We start from the raw sequence: 26,898 nt of genomic DNA on the forward strand, positions 1-26,898 counted from the left end.
TCCTTTGTGACACATCAACCAATTTGTTTGTTGTTTCTGCAGGCTTTGTGTTAAGGGTTATCTGGCTGCAAGACATCACATGGATGGTATCATTAATACTGTTTCACTGATGGTTGATAGTGGATTACCATGTTTTAGTCGTGGAGATCCTATTGGAAACTTGCGCAAGCGGTTTCATCCAGAAATGAGTGAGCGGGAGGCAGCTAATTTTATGGCAAGAACTTGTAAAGATGCATACAATAAATGGACAACATCAGGCTACGATCTTATTCAATATTTGCAGCAAGGCATTGAAAAATAGAATGTAACTAGTGTCGTTGATGGTGGGGGCAACATATACTTGAATGCAACATTGGCAAAGGAGGTGCGTACCCATTAGAGCATGCAAGCCCTAGTGCAACTTTTGGTTCTACTGCAGGCCATGTCATCTCCATTTGACAAAAAGTTTTCCAGTTCAGGATGCTTTAATGGAGTTAAACATGCGGAGAAGCTGCATATCAGCTGCCAACTTTGTATCAGACCTAGCCTCCCTTTTCAGAGAGTGGATGCTCTACAATAATATCTTGTTGGTATCTCTTCCGCCAAGTTTCAATGGCCAGGGTGCATGCATAGGCAACAACCCAATTTTTGATCGAGCGATTTATGAAAACTTTGAAAGGATTCGTAAGGCAAAGAGCAAGACCGGAAGCAAGCAACTCACACCAAGCTTTGCTAGGCAGTACATCATCTTTTAGTTGGACACTGAAAGTGGACTTGGCAAGTTTAAGGAGGGAGAGAGAGAGAGAGAGAGAGAGAGAGAGAGAGAGAGAGAGAGGCATATCAAGTTGATTCTAGAAGGGTATATGGATTAATAATTGACGAGCTCAATGTGCAGGACATCTAGGATGTCAATCTGCAATCTGATAACCACAGAAACCAAAGATTAATCATAAGCTGTAAATTTACAAATATTGAAGTGACTCTTATCTATTTAATATTCAAAGATGGCAATAAATTATTCATTATCTTGCATGTGATTCAGAAGCTCATTCAAGAGCCCAATTTAACAAGGATAATTTGAAGAATTTCTTTGAATTTCTTGTGACACCTCAAATCTATGACATTTTGTCACATGTGGAGCATTATAATGCATCTTCGTCAAGTTTTTGATGGCTAAAGGTCCATCTCTACAGTAGTTGCAACACTACATTTGAACATTCTACGATTGTATTGTGTTATAAGATGTAGTTATGCACAAGTCATCCTATTCTTTGGATTGTTGTCGTCATTTAACCTTTCAGAATGATTGAAACTACTATACATCATCAGATAGTATATTTTTTGACAAGATTGCAGTATTGTATGATATTGCGTCAAGAAAGGACCAAATGCATATTACTGTACTATGCTTGCCTCTTAGCTAGGGGAAGCCAACTTTTGTAGGGAGGTGTTGCAAGTAACCTCTCATTTTGCAGGAAGAAGGTCCTATGATTAGCCAAGTTGTAAATTACAAGCAAAGGACAATATTTTTCCTTGTCTCTAAGGGCAATATGGATGAGCTTTAAGTGTACACAAGATAGTAAAAAAAAGGTTGGAACTTGTAGCAAGAGGAGGTTCTATGGGATAGTTGGATCTATTCTTGTAAAAAGTTAATTGCATTGGGTAACAAATCGAAGGAGCTTTTTACTAATGATTTTGGTAAATAAGCAATGCATAAGGTCATGGGTGTATTTGAACAGTTTACTTGATTTTATGCATCAAAGTACTAGGTGTGATAAGTTTTTAAGTTTACTTGATTTTATGCATTAAAGTACTAGGTGTGATAAGTTCAACTTTAAGTTTAATACCATCTTATTGTGGAGGAGTTAGCTACAAGTCTCCCTAAAGAAGAAAGAAAAACAAGGGAGAACTTTGTTGATATCTCAAAGGTTTGTCAACTCTTCATGTTTAGGGAAGCATAGAGTCTTGCATATTAAACCAAATGTAATGTCTAAATCTTGGTAATTAAAAAAAAAACATTTTTGAGGGGCTACAAGTTTAAAATATCGTGACCTTTAGGGGTAAACACCAATGCATGGTGTGCTAGGATCTTTGCTCACTAGCAACTTATCAAATGCAACCAAAACTTGAAAGAGCTTGTTGAAACTAGGTGTAAATATTGAAAGAGATACTGTAGCAAAATATACGTATATATGTTGCAGCTCAAAGTTGCAAGGTGTTGCAAAATAGTGTTGAAGTAGATTAAACACTTTGATCCTCACCTTTGAGGTCATGTTTTGGGAGGTTGGAGAGGCTAGGATAGGTTGGATGGATGTAGGAGAGTGTTAGATGGAGGTTGGGGTAAGTGGAGATCGAGAGCTATTGCTCGAGGATTGAGCATCAATCAACATGGTGAGTCTTGAGTGTGAGGCAATTTATGGAAGGTTAAGGCCGACTTGGATGTGTAGAAACACCCTCAAGTTGCAATCAAGGAGTTGCCTTGATATTTATATAATTGCTTGGAAATATCTACCTTAAGATGGAAAATACCTACCATAAAGGTTAGGGCATAATCTTTGTGCCATATATGGACTTGCAATATTCTCTCTTTTATCTTAATATATTATTCTCTCTGTTCTCCCTAATTTGGGGTAGGCACTGACACAAACGCATACACACATGTAGTAGGAGATTTTCACGTTGTTGCATTGCACTTTCTTGTGTCACATTGCATCTTCTGTAGAATTTCTCAAAAGTTTCTCTAGAATTCAAAAATGGGCAGGAGTTGTGAACGGGAGGTGGGATCGTGTCGGGAAAGGCTTGTAGGAGAGGTTGGAGAGGTAAGCCCTTCGCGCAATTCTTGTGTTATTTCTTCTTTTTTTTTTAATCTCTTTTTGGGAGTTTTGTGAAGGTGACACAAGTAGAGGGAGAGCATCCAATTCTAGAGAGAGAACAATGTAGAAAATAGGAAGATAGAGGGAAGCTCACAGAGGGAGGGCATGCCTTCTCTATTGACCAATCTTGCCAGCATATAGAGCCCATGGCCAACAGGTCTTGCGGATAGAGACTAATGACGCATCGTCGCCTTCCTGTGTACACTCGACGCCCTTACTAGAGGAACAATGTTTTGGAGATGGTATCTAGCATCCTACCTAAAACATATGGGTCGCACGGTGCAGCCAAGTGACAAGAGATCAACAGATCACTCCATTGGGTACCCTTGTTGCCATCTCGCTGGACATTATCCTTACCTTGCATGCCATTCAAGAGTGCAATACTCCAGCGATTGGTGGGACTGATTTTGCAAGTGTATTCTACACTTTCTAGGAGGGATATCCGCTAGATGTATAGACCACCAACTTGGTTGTTAACCCCTGTTCCAGAGTGTGTTGGGTTCTCTACTATTTAGGAAACAGACTGGTTATTTTTTGACAGCCACTTGTTTCTCTTGTACTCACCTTTCTTAGCTCCTTTTGGAAGCTGAGTTGCACAATATTTTTCAAGCATTAATAGAGGCTTCCTTTTTCTAGACAGAAAAAAAAGGGAGATAGAGGGGAGTCCCTAGTTGTGAGACCCAATAACAAAAATAGGGACTTCTCTACATCAATTTTATGCCATCTAGAGTCCCTAGTTGTGAGACCTTATAACGAAAATAGGGACTTCTCTAGGTAGTTCTCTACATGAATTTTATGCCATTTAGAGTTGCTGTGACTTTCAAGGTCCTATTTCTAAGCTAAGCGGCTTATCGGTCGCACTTTGCTCTTTACATCTGGCTAGCTTTGTCCGCTCCCACTTCGTAAGCTTTTTGCACTCTGTTTTGGTGAAGCTAGCTTGCTACGTCAGCTCCCAACATAGCTAGCCTTGTAGGTTCTCAAGCTAAATATAAACATAGATCTAGTTTATTAATTGGTGAACATGGTTGACAATACAACAATGCTCAATCCCATTTGATTTGAGTGATGAAGGTTAAAATACTTATTGTGCCTTAAGAAGAAAAAGTTTGATACTTTACAAAATATTAGATGTCGCTATGGGTTGCATAGGAGTGGTAGACTTATAGTAACGAACTAGCGGGACCGCTTGGCATCTAAGAATGAAGATGATGTTGCTATGGGTTGCATAGGAATGGTAGAGTAACGAACTAGTAGGCCCCTTTGGCATTCAAGCTAGCTTGTTTATAAGCTAATGACGAGAATTGCATGGATATCATGTAAAAACTTGGACATGAATTTGCACATTGCTTGTCTTACATGTCCTCTATTAAAAGGAGTCGCTTAATAATTGTTTAGAGTTCATGCTTTTTGCATGTGGATCCTCCCTCTAAAGACATGATTTTTGGTTGCATAGCCATTGTCTTTGAAGTTTGTTTGAATCACACAAACCATATGATTTGTGAATTAAGTTGAAACTTGATCAATTATAAGAATGAGAGCTAACATGCAACACAAATCAATGCCAGCATTATCATGGAATAAGCCTAGATGGAGTGACGTGTAAAGAAGCATACTAAGAATTTGGGTCCATTCATGTAGATATTGGTTTGAAGAAAACGCAAGCTTAATGTATAGATTAAGAAAATCAGCATTGAGGTTTAATTAGAGATAAATAATTAGACAAGAACCTTTTCAAGGGTCATATTTGTTGCACGAAATCGAAAAGGCAAGAATTGTTATATCTCAAGCAAGGAGTTTGTTGTCATCATGGAACTTTTTCTATATTGTTTTTGTTTACTTTAATAGATGTGAATCTCGAGGGAGCAAGAAACTAAATGCAAGCAGAATAAGAATATGAGATTCAAGAACTCACTAGCAAAGCTTTGGAAATACATAAATAGCAACAATACCAACATGTTCCCTCTCTTTCTTCTCACCAAATTCAGATCCAACATTGTTGATCACTACACATAAGGGAGAACATATGCATCAATCGCATATCTCATTAAGGATGGACCGTGCAACAAGGTCTTAGGGGGAGGATGGGTTGATGGTTAAATTTAATACATTTTCATCTCTCACAAGACACCTACAACCATTGGTGGAATAGCGCAAAGGCTAAGGATGCATGCATTTAGTTGAATGGTGGTGCATCATTTACCTACAATGAGGCTTTCCTAAACTTTTTCCCAATTATCATGGTCCCTTCGTCGGGAGCTGATGAGGGTTGACAAGGGTGGATCAGTTGATAAAATAGAAACAAATGTCTTTTGTTTTTTTACGCCTGCTATTTAATGGCAACCATGTCGCATCTATACCATTTAATTCCAATGTTAATAACATGCAATGGATTGATCCCACACTTAAGGAAAAGTCTATCCTCTTTGAATTATGCTAACAAGTAGACATGATATTAGGATAGTAATAAAGTCTATTGGATGGTGGACTATGAAGCCATGGATACTCGTCCTAAGAAAGGTGTTTATATTTTAAAAAGCATTAATATAAGCAACCCAATGGAAAAATGACATGTGCAAGGGAACATCCTCCTACATATTGCATATTATGTATTCATAATTAGTATGTCAATATTTGTTTTCATTGTGACAATGATATTATGACTAGGTGCACCTGTTATTTTGGAATTATTGGCATTATAGGTCATGGATTGTTTTCCCGTGATACATAGGTCTCATGGTGACCGTTTGATGGTTAGGAGATGGTAGAAGGACTCTCGAGGGGTTTGGGATCAGTGCCCCCAATTGAGGTCTGGGGGCAACGCTCCCAGTGGGTGGTTGGAGGGGAAACGCTCGCCTAGGGCATTTTAGGAGCAACGCGCCAACATGGGTCAAGGGGCCATCGTCGGGCCTCACCTCAAATGGCATGCCATTTGTTACAATCGCGAGATCCCCCGCGTGTGGATTTGCTTATGCACGCATGGTTGGTGGTTGGTGGCCAATGGTCAATGGTTGGTGGCAAAAGTCAAGTAAACATGTGCCATCGTCTTCACCTTTAGTCATGTGGTGGGCTGAGTCAAAATGTATGTGCGATCACTAGCATACCAAGTGGGTGGAATTGGTTGATAAGGCATGCCTATATAAGGAGACCACTACTCAAGACTCAACATCAAATGCCAATACTCCTTCTCTCAAGTCCTTCACCATCTAGAGTCTCTCTAGATTGCAATCAATGCTCTGCTAGGGAATGCACGGGTGCATATCACCATCATTTGTATCTTATTTGGTGATAAAAGTTTTATCTCACTCCATTGTGTCTATTATTTGGTTATTGTACTATTCACATAAGCTGAAATGAATCAAGGATACCTCTATGTGTAAATCTACTATCCAATGGTTTCTCACATCTAATTCACTTGATGCGTGTTTGGTATGTGGTTAAGCTCTCTTGATTTGCATACTTTGAGTTAAGTCCTCCTACAGCTTCCATGTTGCAGCTCGATTCTTCAAGTTGGAGTTGTTGAATTGGGACAAGTATTGGAGTAGGATTGGGAGCATAGGGCAATGTAGAGGATTATGTTTCCTCAATAGTTGAGGTACTTTTGTCCTCATAGTAGGGATGGGTTGATCCTCGACATCTGTACATTAGATACATGTGCTGGATTCTTATACACTTGGATTGATGCTTGTCAAAAATCATATTGTAGAAGTAGGTCTTTACATCATGTCTTGAAACATTGCAGATCGGATCATATACTTGACTAGGCATTTATCCAATCTATATTTCAGTCACAAAATGTAATTAAGTCTTAGAATATATGCATGGGATATGAAGAGTAACCTATCACGAGGTGCACCTTTTTGGATTCTCACTTGTATGATTTTGGGATCTAGACTATTTGCAGATCATCATTGTCTCTTGTATTACAGTGCACATGTTACAATGTTTCAGAATCTAGACTTTTGGGATCTAGACTAATTGTGGATCATCATTGTCTCTTGTAATGCAATGTGCATGTAGTTGATAGAGATAGTCTTTCAGAATCTAGACTTTTTTGATGATGAATGAAAGAATACTATTTCTATTGTTCACATCATTTGTCTTTCCAAATAATTAATGATGCATGGTTGTATTGAATGATCATAAAGATGAATGTGTATTGAGTTCTTTTTTCATTAGATTAGAGAAGATTGTATTTCTTTTCAATCCACTATGAACAATAATTCTACATTTGCCATTCCATGAATAATTTGAACACATATTACCAGTTGTACCTTACATGATTTTTGATCCATTTCAACCCCTTAACACTGGTAATCTTGTAGGTTTGAGATCTCTAATCAAGTTTGGAGATGAAGGAAGCCACAAGATAATGGATAGAATGCATCAAAAAATGGAAATTAAAGACCAATGACAATGTCTTCAGACTAAGAAACAAAGGCCCAAAAAGATGGATCTGAACAAAATAACGGTGACAATGACAATGAGAAGATAGTTGTGGTATCCTTCTAGATTAGCACTTTGGTGATGAAGAATCATTCAAGACCAAATCTGATGATTTTGGATTGAGGAGGGGTTACAAGAGTTTCGAACAATTGTAGAATCAAATACCATTTTGGATTTGTTTGACCGGCACTGATCTTTCTAAAATTTGATATTCAAATGCAAAAGGCTGCATATCAAACAAAAATTCCAAAGGTGGCCAAATCTGCAATACAAGACTTCAACCATGGCTAAAACAAAATGTTTTTGTTTACTTTATTTAGTAGATGTGAATCTTGAGGGAGCAAGAAACAAAATGCAAGTAGCTAATCATCAACAAGAATATGAGATTCAAGAACTCACTAGCAAGGCTTTGGAGATATATAAATAGCAACAATACCACTCCTACATGTTCCCTCTCTTTCTTCTCATGAAATTCAAATCCAAAATTGTGTAACAAGGTCTTAGGAGAAGGATGGAAAGTGGGTTGATTGTTAAAAATTAATACATTCTCATCTCTCATATGAATCTTAGTAACCTATAATCATTGGTGGAATAGGGGAAAGGCTAAGGATGCACTTATTTAGCTGAATGGTGGGGCATCATTTACTTGTAATGAGGCTTCCCTAAACTTGTTCCCAATATCATGGGACCTTGGGGAGTTGATGACGTTGACAAGGGTGGATCATCTAATGAAATGGACAAAGATGGTATTTTCTTTTGCACTTGCTATATAATGGCAACCCAATGACCATAACTGTAAATGGTGTCATATCTATACTGTTTGATCCTAGTGTTAATAACATGTGATGGATTGATCCCACACTTAAGGATGATTCTATCTTTTTTCAATTATATGCTCTTAAGTGGATCTAATTCTAGGATAGTCCTAAATTCTATTGGATGGTGGACTATGGAGCCATGGATATTTGTCCTAACAAATGCCATATATTATGATGGCATTTCCTATAAGCTCAATGCTTGGTAAACACAGAAATTCTTGAGGGTTTACACATTCAAGATAAATTAATTGAAGCCTTTTGGAGCTAGAGTCCGTATTAGTTGGGCACTTTGATAGCATACAAAAATATACCATATACCATATCCTTGTAAGTCTTGTAAGATAAACATGTATCTCAATGTCAAAAGTTTATATGTGTTCAAGACTTTGTGTATTAGTTAACTTTAATTTTCAACAAGCAAACGCTTAGTATCACAATTACCAAATGTTGATGCTGTAACTAGATAAGATATAAGTAATGAACATACAACTAGGAAAAAGGTCTTAGTATATAATGATTAGACTAGCTAAGAGAAGCATGGAGAAGAAATTAAGTACATAATAGATATCTAGATACTAATAAACATTTGGTAATAATAAAGTAATTGATTAGTAGTATAATAGAAAATCAAGTAATTGGTGAGTTACGTAAAATAGTAATTGTACTAGTCCACATGTTCATATGTCACAAAAGAATTACTAGATCTATATCTCAACTATATTTATTTTTGGCAATGGGCATTTTGTGTCCTCAATTTTCTTAGTTATGGGAATGAAAAACAATGTTCATAGCTTGCATTAAAACTATGATCACAAATTTAATTAGAGACTTTTCATATTAACAAATTTCTAATTTTTCCAAGAATATATAAAGGAAACACATGAAGTAGATAGAGCTAGGATGCATCAAGCATTCAGTAGTAATCTAGTGCTTGATTGGACTGGCACAATTGGGTGTAGCCAATCATAGAGCTATTTTTGGGACATTTATTGGGCCGGTCCATGCCGCAATACAATGCGTTGGCGAGTGAGATTTCAAATTCAAGGTAGGCTTGCACTCTTACTGGGTTTTGTTCTTCGCATACTAATTCCCACACTAGCGTAATGATGAGATGCAATCTATCAAAATTTGTTGGCATAATGATTCCAAACACCATACAGAGCTTCGCACTCCATGACTTTACTCCACAAGGATACAATCATTTTGAACCTTGTGTAGATCTTGACATGCAACCCTTGCATATAATCATTATGAACATTGGGTAGAGCTTGACCCTCCACACCTTTACTGGACCAAAATACATTGCAATACTACCACAATAAGATCGCACATTGCATATGAAAGCAAATGCAATGGTTAGGCTTGCCCATCATTGCTTGTTCTTGTGATCTGGGGAGCTATTTTAGTGCATAGACAAGTAAAGCAACCACTATTTTCTCAGAATCTATCTTATATTTTCAACAGTAGACAATTTTTAGAATTTTAGAGCTCTTCTAGTGCATGCTCATGATCACAAAAACACTAATATTTAAGGATCTAAGAGATTTCTCTAGATCTCTTGACTCTACCAAAAACTACACTGTCCCATGCATTCAAGGGGTGTATTAGAAATCTCTTTGCACCCCAATCACCATGATGGCTCATGATCACACAAAGACAATCATATATTAGGATGTAAGAGATTCTTTTAGATCTATCAACTATATAAAAACTAGACTATCACATGTATTTAAGAGATATATTAGAAATCTGGTAGCATTTCAACCATGACTATGGCTGCAATGTACTTTGTGGACACTTTTTAGCACTGCTTGTGCAATTTTTGGACACCTTTTAGCACTCTTAAAGCATGCTCGTGATGAGCTCATGATTGCATAGAGACCCTCATATGTTATGTCAAAAACTAGACTATCATGTGCATTAGTACCCCAATAGTGGGGTCGTTAATGGTCGGTTCTGCTCAACCCCCTCAAGGACAAGTTACTTAGTGCTTGGTGGCCATGAGTGCATGGTGCTTCATAGGAAGATGCCCTCTTTTGCACTCCAGTGATTACTTGGCAAGCATTCCTACCCTGTAGTTGGATGGAGAATCCCATCCAAAGCTAATAGGGTTTGTACTACATGGCCAAAACTATATGAAGATGGGTGAAGAGCATGTAGACATCTAGTACAAGCATTACAATATTGTAACCAAATATCAAGTCACTTGTATTAAAACAAGATGGCCTCGGCTGATACAAAAGCCAAGGTCTGCATAGACACATGCACACCTCATCTCAAGGTGTCGGAGCTCTCTTTCTAACAACAAGACCACTCACTTATCACTCACAATCGATGGAGCAAGGAAGGTCCTCGCTCTGTAATAGTCCATACTTTCTAATAGCTCACTGGTTTCTATCTACCAGGTGGTTATATCAACTGCCTTCCTAATTCCTACCCAAAAACCTCTCTAGACTACTAACTTCTATTGGACATCCTACTTGGTGTCCTAGTGACTGTCCTTGCCATTTGCTTGGTGATGCTTGCTACTTGGTTGCTTGTTGGGGTAGCTAGTGTGCCTGCTTCCTTGCTACCTTGGTTGAGATCCAATTGACCATGGGTCAATACGTTATCTAATCTCTTCTTCTCTTGTGTCTGCACGAATTTCGAACACTTAGGAACTAGCATAAACAAGCTGTTTTTTAAAATTGGAAGATACTAGGGTGATGGGTTATCGATGCCAGTATCTCTGTCTTTTACATCCAAATGAAGTTTTCCAAGACTCTATAGCTTGAGTTCATGAAATGCTTCAACTAACCCCTTGGTCCACTGGAACTTGGTATCTTTTCGGTCAACTCATACAAAGGGCTTACAATCTTTGCAAAATCTTTGATACTATAAAATCCCATGAAGCCCACAAAAGATTTGAGTTGTGTAATGTTCTCAAACTTGAGCATCTTCTCAATAGCTTTAATTTACCTAGGTTAGTGTGAATATCTTCTTGGAAAAGACTTTGCCCAAATATCCAAGATGTGTAGAAACCATTGTGTAGACACTGCTATGTACACACATAGAAATCATCCAAATAAATAGCAATGAACTCGGTCCGGTAGTCTCAAAAAGTTTGTACCATGAGTTTTTGGAAAGTCAATGGTGCATTCCACAACCCAAATGGCATGAACTTGGTAGCATACACACCCCATTCTATAGTAATGCAATATTTGCCTAGTCCTTAGGGGCAATAGATATTTGATGATAGACATTGTAGCCATCCATAAATGAATACATTTTGTGACTTGCAACCTAGTCCAAAATTGCATTTGCAAATGGGATTGGGAATGGATCCTGTGAAGGTCGGCCTTGACTTGCTTAGCATAATTTGGATTCATGTGGTGTCATTGTTGTTTGACGAGCTTGGCATCTAGGATGAGTGGAATTTGATGATGATAGATATCTAGTGGAACTCCTGTAGATTTGTATAATTCTAGGCAAAAACTTCCTTGTATTGTGGAAAAAACTATTTATGAGCGGCTATTTCTCAAACTCCTCTCTACATGATGGCCTAGCTCGGATGAGTCTTCCTCTCAATCTCTACCACACTCTTTAGAGACTCCTCATCAATGGAGAACCCTCCCCTATCAAAGGAACCTCGAAGAAGATCCACTTGTAGGATTGTTGCTACCCACCACCACTGACCTCCTGTGTGAGGAGTGTTCCCAAGAAGCCCCCACAAGAGAAGGGGCTTCGAGAGTTCAGCTCTCCTGGGGTGAGGCATCTCACTACCACCTTGTTGACGAATAGGGCTCTGCTTTGCATCTTTGGATCAATAATTCCCAGTCCACCCTACGCCTCGGGCAAAATCACAGTCACCTTGGCTCTAGTGTTGTGCGTTCCATCCAATCCTGACCATAGGAAGTTCCGCTCCAAGCGTCATAACTACCCCATGCAGCCCTAGTGGAAACACCAATAAGAGGCAATATACTAGGTCATGGCAAGAAGGACTTGGTTAACCACCAACACTCGACCTACAAGCAAGATTTTGGTGGAGCTCCAATAAAATAGCTTACACCAAACACTCTTTAGGACTAGGCTGAATTGCTACTCTTCCAAGATGTCAATGCCAACTTGGCATCCTAGGTACCTCACCGTCTCCCCTCTCAAGATCCACCAAAATCCAAACCAGCTCCCCATCTTGAACCTCGTAGATCTCCTCCAAGCCTGTGACAAAACCAATAGATGTGGTCTAATTTATGTGAGCTACAGAAGCCTCGCAATAAATAGACAGGGCTCCTCTTACTCTCTATAGACGGGATGCTGAGCTGTCCACATAGAGAGCTATATCATCTGCAAACTCAGAGTCTAGAAGCTCCTCTTACCAGATCGGAAGCCTCATCCCCATAAGGCCAAGTGCCTGAGAGTGCTGAAAGTAATTTAGGGCCTCTGCTACAAAGAGTAATAGATAGAGGGCCAAAGGACAGCCTTGTATCACTAAACAAAAAAGAGGAAAAGCCTCTCTTGTGTGTGCCCTAATTACTTGGCTGTAGTTGCCTGCATAAAGAGCTAAAATCGCTATGATCCATCTCTCTAAGGACCTGAGTCTCTTCGTGGTACCCTCCAAAAAGGACCACTCCACTATATTATAAGCCTTCTCAAAATCTATAAGAAGAATGGTGGGGGCTATGATTCCTCCCTGGACCAATCCACTTAAGGTATTATCCAGCATGCTATGCTCCTAGACAAAACCAATATCCATCTTGTGAATGATGTTTGGTAAGAGGGGCAAACGCAGGCTCAAGACCTTGGCCAAGATCTTGTAAGTCATGTCAAGAAGGGTGATTGGCCTCCACTGATGAACATCTGGACTATCTCCCCCCTTGGAATCACGCATATCTACACTCTGCTCAAGGAATGTGGAAGGGATCCGGAGTCAAAGATCACTTGGCAAGCTAACCTGAGTGGGGTGGAGATATACTCCTGAGGCCATCCTCTTTGAGACACTTCTGGTCTTGAGGATCATGCAAGGTCACCCAAAGATCCCTCTCAATAAAGGGACCAGGGTGCCTCCAAACATCTACTAAGACTCTGCATGACAATTGACTCAACCAAGCCCCAAAGGATCTAGCTGGTCCACTGTCCCACTGTGCCCATCCAATGTGAGTCCACTGACGTAGCATGTGCCTCTTCGAGTCTCTGACCTCCAGGTGCCATATGAGCGGTTGTCTCTCAGACTCCTCTCTACATGATGGCCTAGCCCGGATGAGTCCTCCCCGCAATCTCTACCAAACTCTGTAGAGACTCCTCGTCAATGGAGAACCCTTCCTTGTCAAAGGAGCCTCGGAGAAGATCCACCTATAGGATTGCTACCACCCACTGACCTCCTGTGTGAGGAGTGGTTTCAAGAAGCCCCCACTAGAGTAGGAGCTTCTAGAGTTTAGCTCTTGGGGTGATGCCTCTCAATCCACTGTTCTTGTTTGTCGTTCAAGTGTCCAAGAAGGAGATTTTGTGCTACTAGAGGAGGAAAGGCATGATGGGTGATAGGGAGCATGAGAAACAACGGGAGCAAGTGTGTGGAAGCTAGAAATGACTGAAATGAGTTTCAATCTAGAACTGTAATTATACAATCATGTGGATGTGAGGGTTGAGTATGCAACTACTTAAACAGAGAATCTTGAGAAGCGGCTTGGATTTGAAACCTATAAACTAATCAGGAACTATAGTTGTAGCAACTTGTTTGCAAAGGAGTTTAAAATTGAAATGCAACTTTTTTTAGACATGATAGCATGAAGAGGATGGGAATAAGCTTTTCAATTCCCATCCTAAACCATCCCATGTGCCAAGGCGTAAGATGATATCCCCCCCATAAAAAGCTCGTCGAGAGAAGATTCACACTTTCTTGGCAATCCTCTCCCATCTATATTTAAGGGATGATGACATAGGAGGCCCTTACTAGCTAAATTGTTAATTGTCCTTCATGTGCGGACAAGGGCTTTTTTCTTGCAATCACGATGGCCAAACTCTTAGGGAGGATTGGTAAAGCCGCCAAATGCTATGTGAGCCCCTTTCCTTTTTGAAGTTGAAGGAGGCATCCGGTTGCCCTTTGATTTCACGAGGGGGTGGACGCTTTTGTAAAGGCATTCACTAATCAAAGTTAGTGCGGTGGTATTTACCGTAATCCCCCTTTGCAAGGCGTTGGGAGGTCGATCAGCTGGCCGTGAGTCAGCTGCCACGTGGGATTGACATGTCTGATTCCAAGGGGAAAGAGCGGCCCCACGGCCTTTCTTAAAGCACACATCATAATTAGAGCCAGAAGTCATTCCGGTCATTGCCGTCGCCGTCTTCCTCCCTTTCTGTCAAGATGATGATGATGATGCAGGATCTGGGTATCGAGGCTAAAGAAGCAGCTGTGCGAGAGGTTGCCAAGCTTTTACCATTGCCTAGCTCTTTGGCTTCTATCGCCACCATACGAGCCGACTACGCCCAACGGCAGCAAGTGAGCTTCTGATCTCCTCAGCATTATTGCCCTTGACGATTTCTTCGATGTTGCACTCACGTAATTGATTTCTGTCACCAGGCCAACGATGCTCAGCTCAGCCAAAGCGTAATGGCACAGGTCAGTCTCCGTGCCTTTGGCAAGCGATGTTAAGGATAATTCTGCATTGATGTTGCGCACAATTGCTGGGGCTAATTTAACAAACTATCTATGCGTGTAGTTCATTTTATTGTGCTACGTAGAATGGATGACATGCCTGGTATGATGGGGCGATCTCCAACCTAAGGCTTGCGTTAGTTTTATTTGGACGCGATGAGTTTTGAGGCCAGAATTTGTTGCTGTAGTGTCTATATGTTCAGATTGCGGTTGATGCACATGAAAAACTTTCACGCGTAACCTCTTTGAACATTTTTCCAATCTGAATGCTGCAAGGCATGAGGCTAATTAGAGTGCGGCAGACACATTGAACGTACTCAGACTTTAGCAATGAAAGAAGAGTGCGAATGGAGGCTATTCCAAAGCAATGCCTTTTACGCCCAATGCTCCCCTTCGGACCGAGCTTCAGCCTATACTTGCTCTAGCATTTGTTAGCAGCCACATCACTGTTCATATGGTGTTCGTTCAAGGTTTTGTGATCGGTGTACCATTCATAGATAAGTAAGCGTTAGGTCTTAATTGACTATACCACACGCGAAATTTGTAGTGCCAAGTTATCAACACAAATTCTCTTTAGATAACGTATGTGAGATAGGTTTTATCGTATTCCCATGATATAAACAGGTAGTGCTGGTAAGCGGGATTCCGTCAATGGAGACCCCCCAGTACTTAAAACACCCTAGTCATACGAAGCACGTACTAACCGATGTTAAGCACATAGACATGCATACCGTGCACATGTTTATTAGCACTGCCCTGCAAGGGGCAGGCTATAGCAACGAGGAACTTCCCCCCGTCTAAACCGGACTTGCTAAGATTGAATTTTACTCATGGAAAGGAGACTTTACAAAAGGGAAATTGCAGCCTGATCAGGCGAAGACATTTACCCATATTCGAGGGCAGTGCACCTGGCACCTCGTGCCTCTTGTTTGTATTGTGTACTAGTCACAAGAGAAGTCACCCCAATCAGATAAAAGGAGAAACTGTTTTGACAAGGACAACTTGGAAATGTTGCATGATTGTAAGCTGCTGAAACCTTCAATATAATTATGACAAATTTGAAACTAATGGAACATTAAATGGTCACCATTACAGGCCTGACGATTAGGCTTACAATCTGCAAATCGAATAAGGAATTTATCACTCTTCTGTAAAGTATTGCCAACCAAGAGATCTTGAGGAAGAGGACCACACCTTTCAAATGCCTGAGATATCAGCACATTGGGGAGAATGTAAGACATGTGCTCCTGACAGGCCTTAGTGACATAAAAGAATGGCACACCAGTTGGCAAACTTGGCGTCATTGACAGCATCTGTATTTGTGCTTGTGTCACTTATTTTGTTCCGTAGACCTTGTTGGGTCTTTGACGGACATTAATAACATCATGTCATAGTATATCATTAGCGCTACCTCCTCTTTCTCTTCCCCCATGAGCATCTTTAGTATCTTGTTTGATAATCTTGGTATTCACCTTCCTTATAATAACCCTTGTTTGATTTTGCAAAGGTCGTTTTTGAACAGCCATGCTCTTGAGAAACCTGGACACTGTGGTTGATGCTCAATCCATATGCAGCTCTCCCTATTCCCACATGTTAAGAAATAGAGGCTAGCTTGCTACAGCCTAAGCCGCGCTGCAGAAATGTTGCCTGAGATCGCTATCACTCAAGATCACACCCACGACCTTGTGCACGATTAAACTGGAACACACCTCGCGGAGCCGAGAAGACGGCCAAATGTGATATTATATCAAGCTACTGATCAAGTACAAACGTAGACGTCAGTGTACCTCACACCTGTTGCCAACTGCAGCTCAGATCTGATACCAAAGGGAGATCATATGCTTCTGCACATACTGCTACTCTGCTCTAGTTTTGAGCTTCAGTAGGCTGCTGGGAGAGCGTCTGGTGGATGCCTAAACAATGACCAGGAGGCCTTGATATAGATGGTGAGAGGGGCCTGTCTGGCTCTTCTGAATCTGGTTGACCAGCCAACTAAGCCATGTGGGCCAACCCCTGGTAGAAAAAATTGACCAGGAATAGACCCTGGCTGACCAGCCTACATGGACGACCAAACCCAGGCCTTTTTGCTGGCCTATGTAAGGCCCTTTTGGCCTGTCAGCAACCCCGACACCCAGCCAGCCTGATGCCCCTGGTCGGGTCTTCTTCTGGCCCCTTTCAGGACCTACATAAACCTCCATAGTCTGCCTATATGCAGGGCCTATCGAGCAGGCAAGCCAGCTCTCGCTGCCCATACGGCAGGCAGAATCTCTGCCTTTATGGCAGCCAGTAGTGCTGCCTAGATGGCCACCTACGTGCCAACCTGGCAGCCAGGATGCTGCCCAGGCCCCACATGGTAGTTCTGTGTACCAGATCTGCCCTCATCCCAGTCCATCTGCCCATGTGGCAGGCAATGTTTTGTCCTTATGGCAGCTCCAAACCCTAGCCCTAATTTGGGTGCCACTCCTTGTCCGTCACTCCTTGTCCTCCTCATTCGGGGCTCTATGTGAGGAGATGACTCTTATCATCTGACACCACATGCAAGGTTGAAGAAGATACCTTCACATACAAGGCAGATCTTAGTTCAAAAAATCAACTAGTTGCAAAGTGGCCTTTCCAAGAAAATAAGGTAGGGATTGTCTGACTATGCCAACTCTGCATTCTTGTGTGTTGACCTGTTTATGGATGATGGCAAAGTGCGTTAAGTATCAGTTCCACATCTATTACACGTTTAGTTGTCTTTTTTGGAATTGCTAACCTTTTATATAAGATGGTCGTGCTTTATATTTTCTATGATAGTGTCTTGCAAATGCAGTTTTTGTGCTGTTCAGCCTTTTGCACATGTGGTCTAAAAATATCATTGCTCTTCTAAGCTCCCCATCCCAAACTGCACTCCTAAGTTTTTCAGAGAAATGCAAATATAACGTTTTTGACCAAGGTACAAAAATAAGACTAATCTGTTGCTGTGTTGTAAATGCCTTTAGCCTTGCTATTTTGAAATGTAAACGCATCCTGTGGAGTTTTTGGTTCTTTATTAGGTATCTATATCTCACATGCGTGTGCTACATGTCCTCAAAAGGGTTTTTGCTTCTGAATATGATGCATTGTATGTGCATGAAACAGGTTGAGCAAGCGAGGTCTGGAATCGAGGCTCTTGGTGGTGCTCAAACAACTGTCACACAGCTTCGAGACAACTTTGCTTTTATTGATAAGTTAGTATTCTGATTTGTCCTCCACTGCAAGGTCTACATGCTCCATTTCCACGTGTTTGCCTACTAGTAGAAGTCTGCTGATGATGCAATCTGCTTGCTGCTAGTCATAGTTTAAATAATTGCTGTTGTCTTGATTTAGGAAGTGGATTCAGAAGACTACCAGCAGGAAGTGTGAGTCAGGCTTGTATCATGGTTGAGACAATAGATCTAGAAAATGGATCCAATTTGTTTGAATATTGGCTGATAATGGTAGTAGGTCAAGTGGGACTATTGCAATTAGACAAGGCTGATATTTAGTCACAGTGATTGAGAGGTGGAAGAGCAAATAAGTAGTGGACTTGCATGGAGATATTCTGAACTGTCATGTATGGTGGACAAACTCCTATTTGAAAACAGCTTTGTATGAAACAAAGGGGCTTCTTGATGTATTTGCTATTGCGACTTGTTTTAAGCTCTCTTTGCCTCAGCAGTAGTGGCATACATTTGCTCACCATAGAGCATCCGGGGCAGTACACTGCTGTGGGATTTTGGGATCTCAGTGGAAACCATTTCTAAGAAGTGTTTTGCTCAGTTTTGTGCAACATACTTTGAGATATTTATTCTGTGAATTTGGATACTTGTCCAGGCTTCTAATAATAATGTCTGCCAGGCCAATATGAGTCAGTGAAGATGACATTGAAATTTAACCAAAATTGACCAGGATATATGGCCAAAATAGCTAAAATTAGCTTCCCTACTAGGACACTTATTGCTATGAATAATGATACCGGAAATAAGGCTTTATGGAATCAAAAAATTTAGCATTGAAACCTAGGTTCAAATCGGATGCAAATCGGTTGTTGAGGTGGCTGAGGTGGTAGGTGTGCTGCTCCCGAATGACAACATCCAGTATCTTCACTCCCCTTTGAGGGAGCCACTCCAGATGTTAGACAATGGGGAGTGATTTGGCATCGTCGTCCCTGCCAAAATCCTAGTGGACCCTCCTCTATGCAAAGCCCTAGCCCCAATCACCAACATAAAGTCCTTCCAATCTCTCCAAGAGCATTCCAGATCCAATACCTTGTGTCTCAAAAGGGACATCATTGATGCTATGGGCCGAAGTCATCAAATCTGAGTAAGACATACCCAGTTAGGTAGCCGTAGCCGATAAGGGCCAGTAGCTGCACAAAGCTTGGGGATGGGAGCCATTCACTGTTACGAAAATCAACAATGTGCCTTATCCTCGTACATGATCTGCATAGTGTGCTTTGAAAATTGAGGGTCCCAGCCACCATGGTCCCATAAAGAGCAACATTTGCTTCTTTAAAATCCCTAATTAAATCACCTTCAAAGATTATACCTCATCCTTAGTTGGTGCAAAGAGGAAGCCCTAGACGGGATGGGTCTTATTGTGCAAGGTACCCAGCAAGCCACTCTTCCAAGGTGAATGCAAATCACTGTAATCTCCAGCCTGTGGGGATAGTTGGGTGGAACATCCATGTAGTTCCAAGGCCAACTCTCCAAAGTCCTCATAAAGAGGCTACCCTGAAAGGGATTGAGGGCTCCCTCGGGGTGAGCACGGAAGCCCCTCCACCTCCCAAAGCTGTTTGCATGCTGGGAAGAAGATCCGAACTATGCTGACCTAGTGACTGCTCTCAAGCCCTTGGGCGTTGAGGAAGTCTCTATGGTGCCGGAGTGGGATCTAGAACTTCTGGGGGTTGAGGAACTGTCTGTGTCCCACTACAGGCGGGGTTTGGTGTCTGTTGTCCCACAACAGGCAGGGAAGAGGTCTCCTAGAGGATTTCCCACCTTGCTTCATGCCTTTCTCCCAAGGTTCATCTTGATAGGTGTAGCAAGTTGCTTCCCTACCCGTTGCCGGTCGTCTGGCTCTCTGCTCATGGTTTTCTTTGCATAGTGTCTCTTTCTCTAATTTTGCATCGTTACACAACATTAGCTATCTATCTAAGTGGGAGTTCTAATCAATTTACTAATTGAATACCATTTAGCGTATAACTGAAAATGCAGTCCTGGTCAGAAACTTTAATTGTCTGCTCAATCACCATCTTCTAATAGATTATTTTAAATTCATGTATTAATGAGTGAATGGACGAGTTTGTGTCTAGCACCAACGATTAATCGACTTGCTGGCCATGTCTTCGTATTAATAAGACTCTTTGTTTATTAGTGTTAATACTTAGCCTATTTTCAGGCTGCAGGCAACAGGCCTTACTCTTACTGGAGTTTCAACTTATGGATACGTTGTCTGTATAATTGGTGTTCGCAGTGTTATCGTTCTCAATTCATTTGCATAGTTTAAAGGAAGCATTTTGGAGATTGAACGTTGATAATGAAGGCATTTGCAAAGATTTTGATTGACGTAATTTTCAGTATTTTGTAGAAGTGGACCTGTGTATTTTGTAGATTAGCTGGAATTTTTAGGTCTACCTATGAGATTCATGGGGTATTTCTTTAATTATACTGTTGTGAATCTGGTATTTCAGGCTATGCCAAGAGTGCCAATCATTGATTGACCATCATGATTTGATCAAGTCTCTCAGCAATGCACGAAACAACTTGAACACTACCTTAAAGGTAATTTTTTTTGAAACTGTATCCAAATGTTGGCTTTCTGGATTTTGGCTCAGAAATGACAATGTGATAAGCAACAAATATGGTTTACAGCTCCCGATTGGGAGGAAGGAGCTCAAGTGCCATGCAAATATGCTTGGTGATCTGACACACCTCTTTGGCTATTTGAAGCCCCTTTGATAGCTTTTAGATGTTTACTCACAGGTGTACATAAGGACTCCATGTATTCCTGAGAACTTAGCATATGCTCTTGATTGCTTTGAAAGGCATTGGTTTGTTTCAGATGCTTTCAATTCCTTAAAGAGGCTTAATCCTACTTTTGAATGTTTTACGAGTCATTGTGTGATAGAAATGGAATCAGTCACCTTGACAATTCTCCTAGAAAGGGGGCACAGTTGAGCATTTAGAGAATAGCTCACCTGAGAGATAACATGTTTGGCCTTTTGCAACAAACCAAATGTAAAACCAAAATCCTTCAATTTTTGAAGGATTGAAAGGGCGTGTCAATATAAGTTTCGAGGGCTGTTCTGCTTGAGAAATGCAATGATATTAGAACTGAGGACATACATTTTTGTTAGGAGTTGTTCTCTGTAAGCATTCTGGAGCTTTGTTGATGCATTAGCTGGACACTAATTGCATTGGAGGGGGATGCTATGGAAGACCTTAAAAAGTAGGGTACAGTCTGCTCACGGAGCTGGATTCTCCTGTTGCTTTTGATGTTGTCTGAATCCCTGACTCGTCTCTTGCAGAAAGTGGGTCGAACTTTTCCTTTACAGCTTTAAGGGTTCCTTTTTTCAAATGTGATCCCATTAGCAATCTTTGGAGAAGCAGTCACTGCAAGGATGACTTCATACTTTGGGGCCATTGCATTTTGGAAAACCAATCTTTAACATGATAAGCGGGCTTAAAATTTGTAACCACTGTTTAAGTAGGATTTAGTGTTCAGTAAGAGTTTATAGAGCTATGATATAGGATAATATCATGGCCAGATTAGTGTGTTCCTTATCCCATGAGAAGCCTTAGTTCTTAAGATTATATGTAGCTTGCTGGAACCTGCACATGACCGGCTTGCTTATCCTTTGCTGTGTGCTAGCTGCTGAGCTACTGACATTTTTTTTTTTTGGGGGCGCAAAAAGTAGTGCTAGTTATATTACTTGAAAACGAGAGTACAAGAGGGCCTAAAGGCCAGCGGGCTGCAATCACAAAATGGATACAGCCCGAGGAGCCAAAATGCTAATTACAAGCCTCTCAGGGCATAATCATCGGAGAGTGGACAAACAGCCACGGTGGGGGGGCGTAATGCCACTGAAGACTCTGAGCAGAGTGCTGGAAGAACAGCTCCTGGTGGTCCCAGTCACGAAGGAAGCGCCGTCTCTTTTCCTTCCCTGCCCGGGACTCCCCCTGAATCTGATCCCACTGACCCTTGAGCGTGTGAATGATCGTGCTCCAAATGTCTGCTAGGGTCTGGGTAGCAGAAGAAGCCTGATCTCCTACGGTCTGCGCGCATCTGGAAGTCCAGATATGCCAGCCTGCAATGCTCCCTATGATCTCCCAAACTGGGTGCCGAGTCATCGCTCCTGCATCTGTCTCTGTCAGATGCCAAGGGAAGCTGTCCATGTATGCCCAGGTGACCTGCGTGATGAAGACTGGATCCTGCCTAGAGAACTCATAAGCCAAGTGATGTCCCATCTTGGTGCTGCACCAGCAAACGGCTCCCCAAGTGATCGGTCCTAGCTCGGGTGCAGCCCTTGCTAAGATCCCCATGACTCCCTTCCAAACTGTGTGCGCATGCGAGCAGCTCCAAAGGCAGTGCTTCAGGGACGACTCCTCCTGAAAACACATCTGGCAGTGCCCCTCCTGCCCCATCTGCCTCAGCCAGCTGCCAACTGGTAGCCCCTTGTGTGCCACCATCCAAAGAAAGTAAGAGATCTTCCTCGGCCGCTAGCTTGCCGAAAGAGTCTTCCAGAAGGTGCGAAGAAAGACCAGAGATATCCCTTGGGCATACCAACTATGTGCTTGTGTGGGTAGCCCGCGTTGGAGAGCCCCAAGAGCACGCCTACCAGTACACGCATTGTAAGAGAAGAAGGGGGTAGGGTTCTCTAAGGTCTCCAATGGTGGCCAGCGCCACTCCCTTGGGTCCCACTCCACCTCTGTCAAGGAACGTCCCTCCCATGTCCAGAGTCTCGAGTCCTGGTCTTGCATAATCAGGGGGTCTATATGCCACGTTTTCCCTTGCAGCCCTATGATGCGAAGGCGCTGCCAGGGAAGCTGGGGGTCGATCACGGCCTCTCTGCTCTGGAGGCGGCTATCATTGGCGACGGAGAAGAAGTGGATCGAGGAGTCCGAGAAAAGGCCTGCAACCACCAAAGGAATGCCCCGGGGTGTGAACTGTCCTAGCCACCTCTCATCTCCCGGGAAGAGCTGTCTGGTGACCATGGGAATCCTCCAACCTGCAGGAATGGCAGCATCGATCTCCGCTCGCCGAGCCTGGATCCCACGTGCTGTACCTACTGCTGCTGCCAGCTCGCCTGGGCTCAGCTGGCTGTAGACGTCCCTCCAAACCCGGAGCGAGCGTGCGGGCCCGAGTGCCCAAGGGATATGGGATCTCTCTCCAAGCTGGCGACCTGTATCATCTATCACCTGGCTGCTCCAGATCAGGGGCTGTTTGTCTATCTCCTCTCGGCAGCTAGGGGGAACCTGGGAGAGGCTATGTCGCAACTTCCTCCAGACCGAGACGAGGCTACGGAGGAAGGGGGAATGGGGCTGAGTCAATGGGGCAGAAGTGAAGATCCACCGGATAGATGGCTGCCAATCACCCCCTCTCTGGGGGGTACACGCGCTGAGACCATGTTGAAGCAAGAGCTTCCACGTCTGCCCTCCTGGGGTCAGACCGCGGATGACTAACTTGCCAAGTAGTGCCTGACTCTGCAGTTCTGGGTCTATGATGTCAAGGCGGCCCTCTGTATGGGGGAGAATGACCGTCTGCTAGGCGACCCGGGCTTTGGTGGTGCCGGAACCATCTGAGCCAGACCAAAGGAAGTTTCGTACCAGTCTCCTCAGCTGGGCTACACATGATCTCGAGAAACACCAGCAAGAGGCCACATACCAAGCGGTGGCAAGAAGGACCTGGTTGACCACAAGGGCCCTGCCTGCCAAGGATAGCCGAGCCGTGCTCCAGAAGGCTAGCTTCCATCGTATGGATGCTAGGACCGGTAAGAACTGCTGAGCCGGCTTGATGTCCAGGCCTACCTGGAATCCCAGGTAACGTGTCGTCTGTCCTCTAGGGATCCAGCGAAACCCCATGAAAATAACCCACTGTGAGCTGGCTCCTGGATCCGTAAGAAAGCCAATTGACTTATGCCAATTGATTTTCGCCCCAGCGGCTAGACAAAAAACCTCTAAGGACAGTCTCACTCGCTCCAGTGACTCGATATCATCCTGCACATATAGGGCTGTGTCGTCTGCATACTCGGAGTCCAGAAGTTCTGCATCGTCTCGAATAGGGAGACGCATCCCGCGAAGACGAGTGGTACAGGCTCGTAGGAAGTGGGTCATGGCCTCCGCAAAAAATAGGAAGAGGTAGGGCGCAAGCGGGCAGCCCTGACGCACCGAGCGCTCGAGGGTGAATCTCTCCCCCATCCTGCCGCTGATGATAACCCGGCTGGAGGCCGACCTGTAGAGGCTAGCAATACCTCTGATCCACTTGTCTGGGAAACCGAACCGAGAGAGTGTACCTTCCAAGAAGGACCAGTCTACCCTGTCGTACGCCTTCTCAAAGTCAAGAAGGAGTATGGCAAGGCGTTGGCCATTGTGCTGGGCCCACTCCGTCACCTCTGAGAAAGTGAAGATGTTGTCCAAAATGCTGCGATCTTGGACAAAACCAGTCTGGGTGTCATGGATCAAGTCGTGTAGTAGGGGGCGGATGCGGCTACTGATCATCTTGGCGAGGATTTTGTAGGCAGTCGGGAGGAGGGTGATAGGGCGCCGCTGTTTGATCTCCTGACGGTCCCCCCCTTTGGGGATGAGGCATATCAAGCCTGTTGCAAGGCTCTCTGGCATGTGTCTGCTGGAGAAGATATGCTGGAAGGCTGCGAGCAAGGGCCGGTGGACCTGCTCCCAGAAGGTGGTGAAGAAAGCTCTAGAGAGGCCATCCTCACCTGGGCATTTCTGCCCATCAATAGCGCTCACCGCTTCCTGCATCTCTGCCACGGTGAAAGGGGCGAGAAGGGAATCACTCATGCTAGGCTGCACGAGCAGCGGTGTATACCTCCACACCTCCTCCCTGCATAGGCGGCCACAAGGGTCTGGGGGTCATGCTGGAACAGGGATTTGTAGAAATCTGTCGCCAAGTCCCGGACCTCGTCTGGATCTGTCCTGACACTACCATCCTGCGCTCTAAGAGATCGGAGCTGTTCCCCTGCTGACCTCTGGCCATGAGTCCTGAAGAACTTTCTGCACATCCTGTCGCCTTTCCTAGCCCAGAAGGACTTGGAAGCATGAAACGAGAACTCTGAGCGTCGCTGGGTGATCTCCTCTAGCATGGCTCGGGCTCGAACCTCTTGCCGTCTGAGCTCCTCAGAGCCTGGAGAAGACTGCTGCATCCGCTGAATCGAGGCGAGATCTCGTCTGAGACCCCTCTCCTTCGCCCACCACTGCTGCCTGACCTGAATCGCCTCCTGTTGACAGATGAGACTAGACTCGGCAAGCGCATGAGCTACCTGTGCTGCCATATCCCCCATGGGGTCCCAATCCTGCTCCCACAGGTCCACTATCCTGCTGCGAACCGCTGCTCTGGAGTAGATGGAGTCTGGGATCTGGCATGAGCGTGGAGGTGAGGAGTGAGAGGCTGAGTCCAGGACTAGGATGACTAGGGCATGGTCTGAGAGTGTCGTCCCTGGAACCACTCCTGACTCTCCACCTCTGCCAAGCGCCCAATCGCTGACATAGAAACGGTCCAGCTGCTCCAGGAGTCTGCCTCCCTCCCTCCTGTAACCCCAAGAGAAGTCCAGACTCCTTGTCCATCTGCGGAAGGAAGGCTCCCTCCAGCTGTCCCGACCTCCCAATGCGAACAGGAAGGAGTCCCAATCTGCTTGCTCTGCCTGAGCTATACCGAGGAACTCTGGGCCCCGTCCCTGCTGATCCTCTAGGGTCTCAAGGTTGTTGAAGTCCCCTCCTACAATCCAATAATCCATCTCTGGCAACAAGTCTGTCAAAGAGCTTCAAAAAGCGGCTCTCCATCTGAGGTCGGTCGGGGCATAGATATTGAGGATGCCGATACGGGATCCCTCAATATTCAAGCCCACCCAAAGCGCACGTCCTGGGATCAGGGTGCCAAAACCACACACATGCTGAACTAGAGAAGCGTCGATGGAGGTATAGACACCCCTGCTCCTCCCCTGCTCGCCAATCGAAGGTTCCCAGTAGGTGTGAGAGCGTTCTGTGAGGACCTTCCCACAAATACTGGTCTGAGAAGCCGAAAGCTTGTGTTCCTGCAATAGGAGCACATCTACCCTTCCCACCAAGGCTGGCTGGAGCTCCTGTTTGAGCACCATCTTCCTGGGGCCGCGAGTTCCTGATGAGTGGAACCCGTTGACGTTCCAAGAGATAATGCGTAAACTCATGAAGAGGGGAGATGGGCCACAAGCAGCTGTCTGCTTGCGGTCGATGTCGAGGTGGTCGGAGGATGTCCAGTGTGCAGACGAAGGCGCTTCTGTGAGGGTTTCGAAGGAGAGGCCGGATCATCGGACCCATCCTCTAAAACCTTCAACAGTGGGGAGAGGCCCTTCATCCCATGGTGGTAAGCTCTCTCTAACCAGCTCGACGCCTCTGCCAGGGAAATACTGTAGAAGCCCGCTACCTCTGAGGTCCTCCACAGGCGGAGCCCTTCCGCGTAGACCCACTCCAGCGGCGGCCGAATAATGACCAAAAGGCAGAATCGTTTGGCGCTGTGGCGCCATCTCAGACGAACGTCACCCTCCTTTCACTGCTGCTGAAGAAGCTCCGCTGCTCTGCTACCGATCCAGTCCTGCACCTGCTCCTGGGACTGATCTCGAATCGTCTCCCAAACATTTTCATTCATCCATTGCTCATTCCCGTCCTTGGTGATAGTGAAGGAATAGCTAGGACCATCGTGGGGGGCAAGGACGGACACCTTACCCTCCGCCCCCTTGCGGAGGAAGAAGATGCTGATGTCTAGGCATGCAGGGAAGGAGCCAATACCCGCTGCATCCAGATAATCCCAAGGTCCTGCTCGGTAAAACTCCAAAGGTAGAGCTCTAGGAGCAGCCCTTGGGTGTGGGGACGAGGATGAGGAGTCTGAACCAGAGAGAGGGGTGCTGGCTGTCGAACAAGCTGGAGTGGTGCTGGCCTTCTGCGGGGAAGGG

At 44.0% G+C, this 26,898-nt stretch overlaps 2 protein-coding genes across 5 annotated transcripts in view; both read left to right on the forward strand.

Moving 5' to 3' along the window:
- The window catches only part of LOC147889114 (Phosphatidylinositol 3- and 4-kinase family protein), a 71,425-nt gene extending 70,443 nt beyond the window's left edge, over positions 1-982 (forward strand). For all 4 annotated transcript variants that reach the window (XM_087391739.1, XM_087391741.1, XM_087391740.1 and 1 more), the window contains exon 26: positions 43-982. In XM_087391739.1, the coding sequence (XP_087247865.1) occupies positions 43-301 (259 nt within the window). In that variant the 3' untranslated portion in view covers positions 302-982. The remainder of the gene's footprint in view (positions 1-42) is intronic.
- A 13,283-nt stretch (positions 983-14,265) lies between these two features.
- Positions 14,266-26,898, forward strand: part of SEC6 — a 102,014-nt gene continuing 89,381 nt past the window's right edge. The window contains exons 1-4 of the mRNA XM_087391376.1: positions 14,266-14,582; positions 14,664-14,702; positions 17,859-17,947; positions 20,428-20,518. Coding sequence (XP_087247502.1) covers positions 14,448-14,582; positions 14,664-14,702; positions 17,859-17,947; positions 20,428-20,518 — 354 coding nt within the window. The 5' untranslated portion in view covers positions 14,266-14,447. The remainder of the gene's footprint in view (positions 14,583-14,663; positions 14,703-17,858; positions 17,948-20,427; positions 20,519-26,898) is intronic.

Source organism: Dipteris shenzhenensis, chromosome 20 (assembly GCF_047967505.1).
Source record: "Dipteris shenzhenensis isolate YYH24624 ecotype China chromosome 20, Dip_SZ_1.0, whole genome shotgun sequence".
Lineage (NCBI taxonomy): Eukaryota > Viridiplantae > Streptophyta > Polypodiopsida > Gleicheniales > Dipteridaceae > Dipteris > Dipteris shenzhenensis.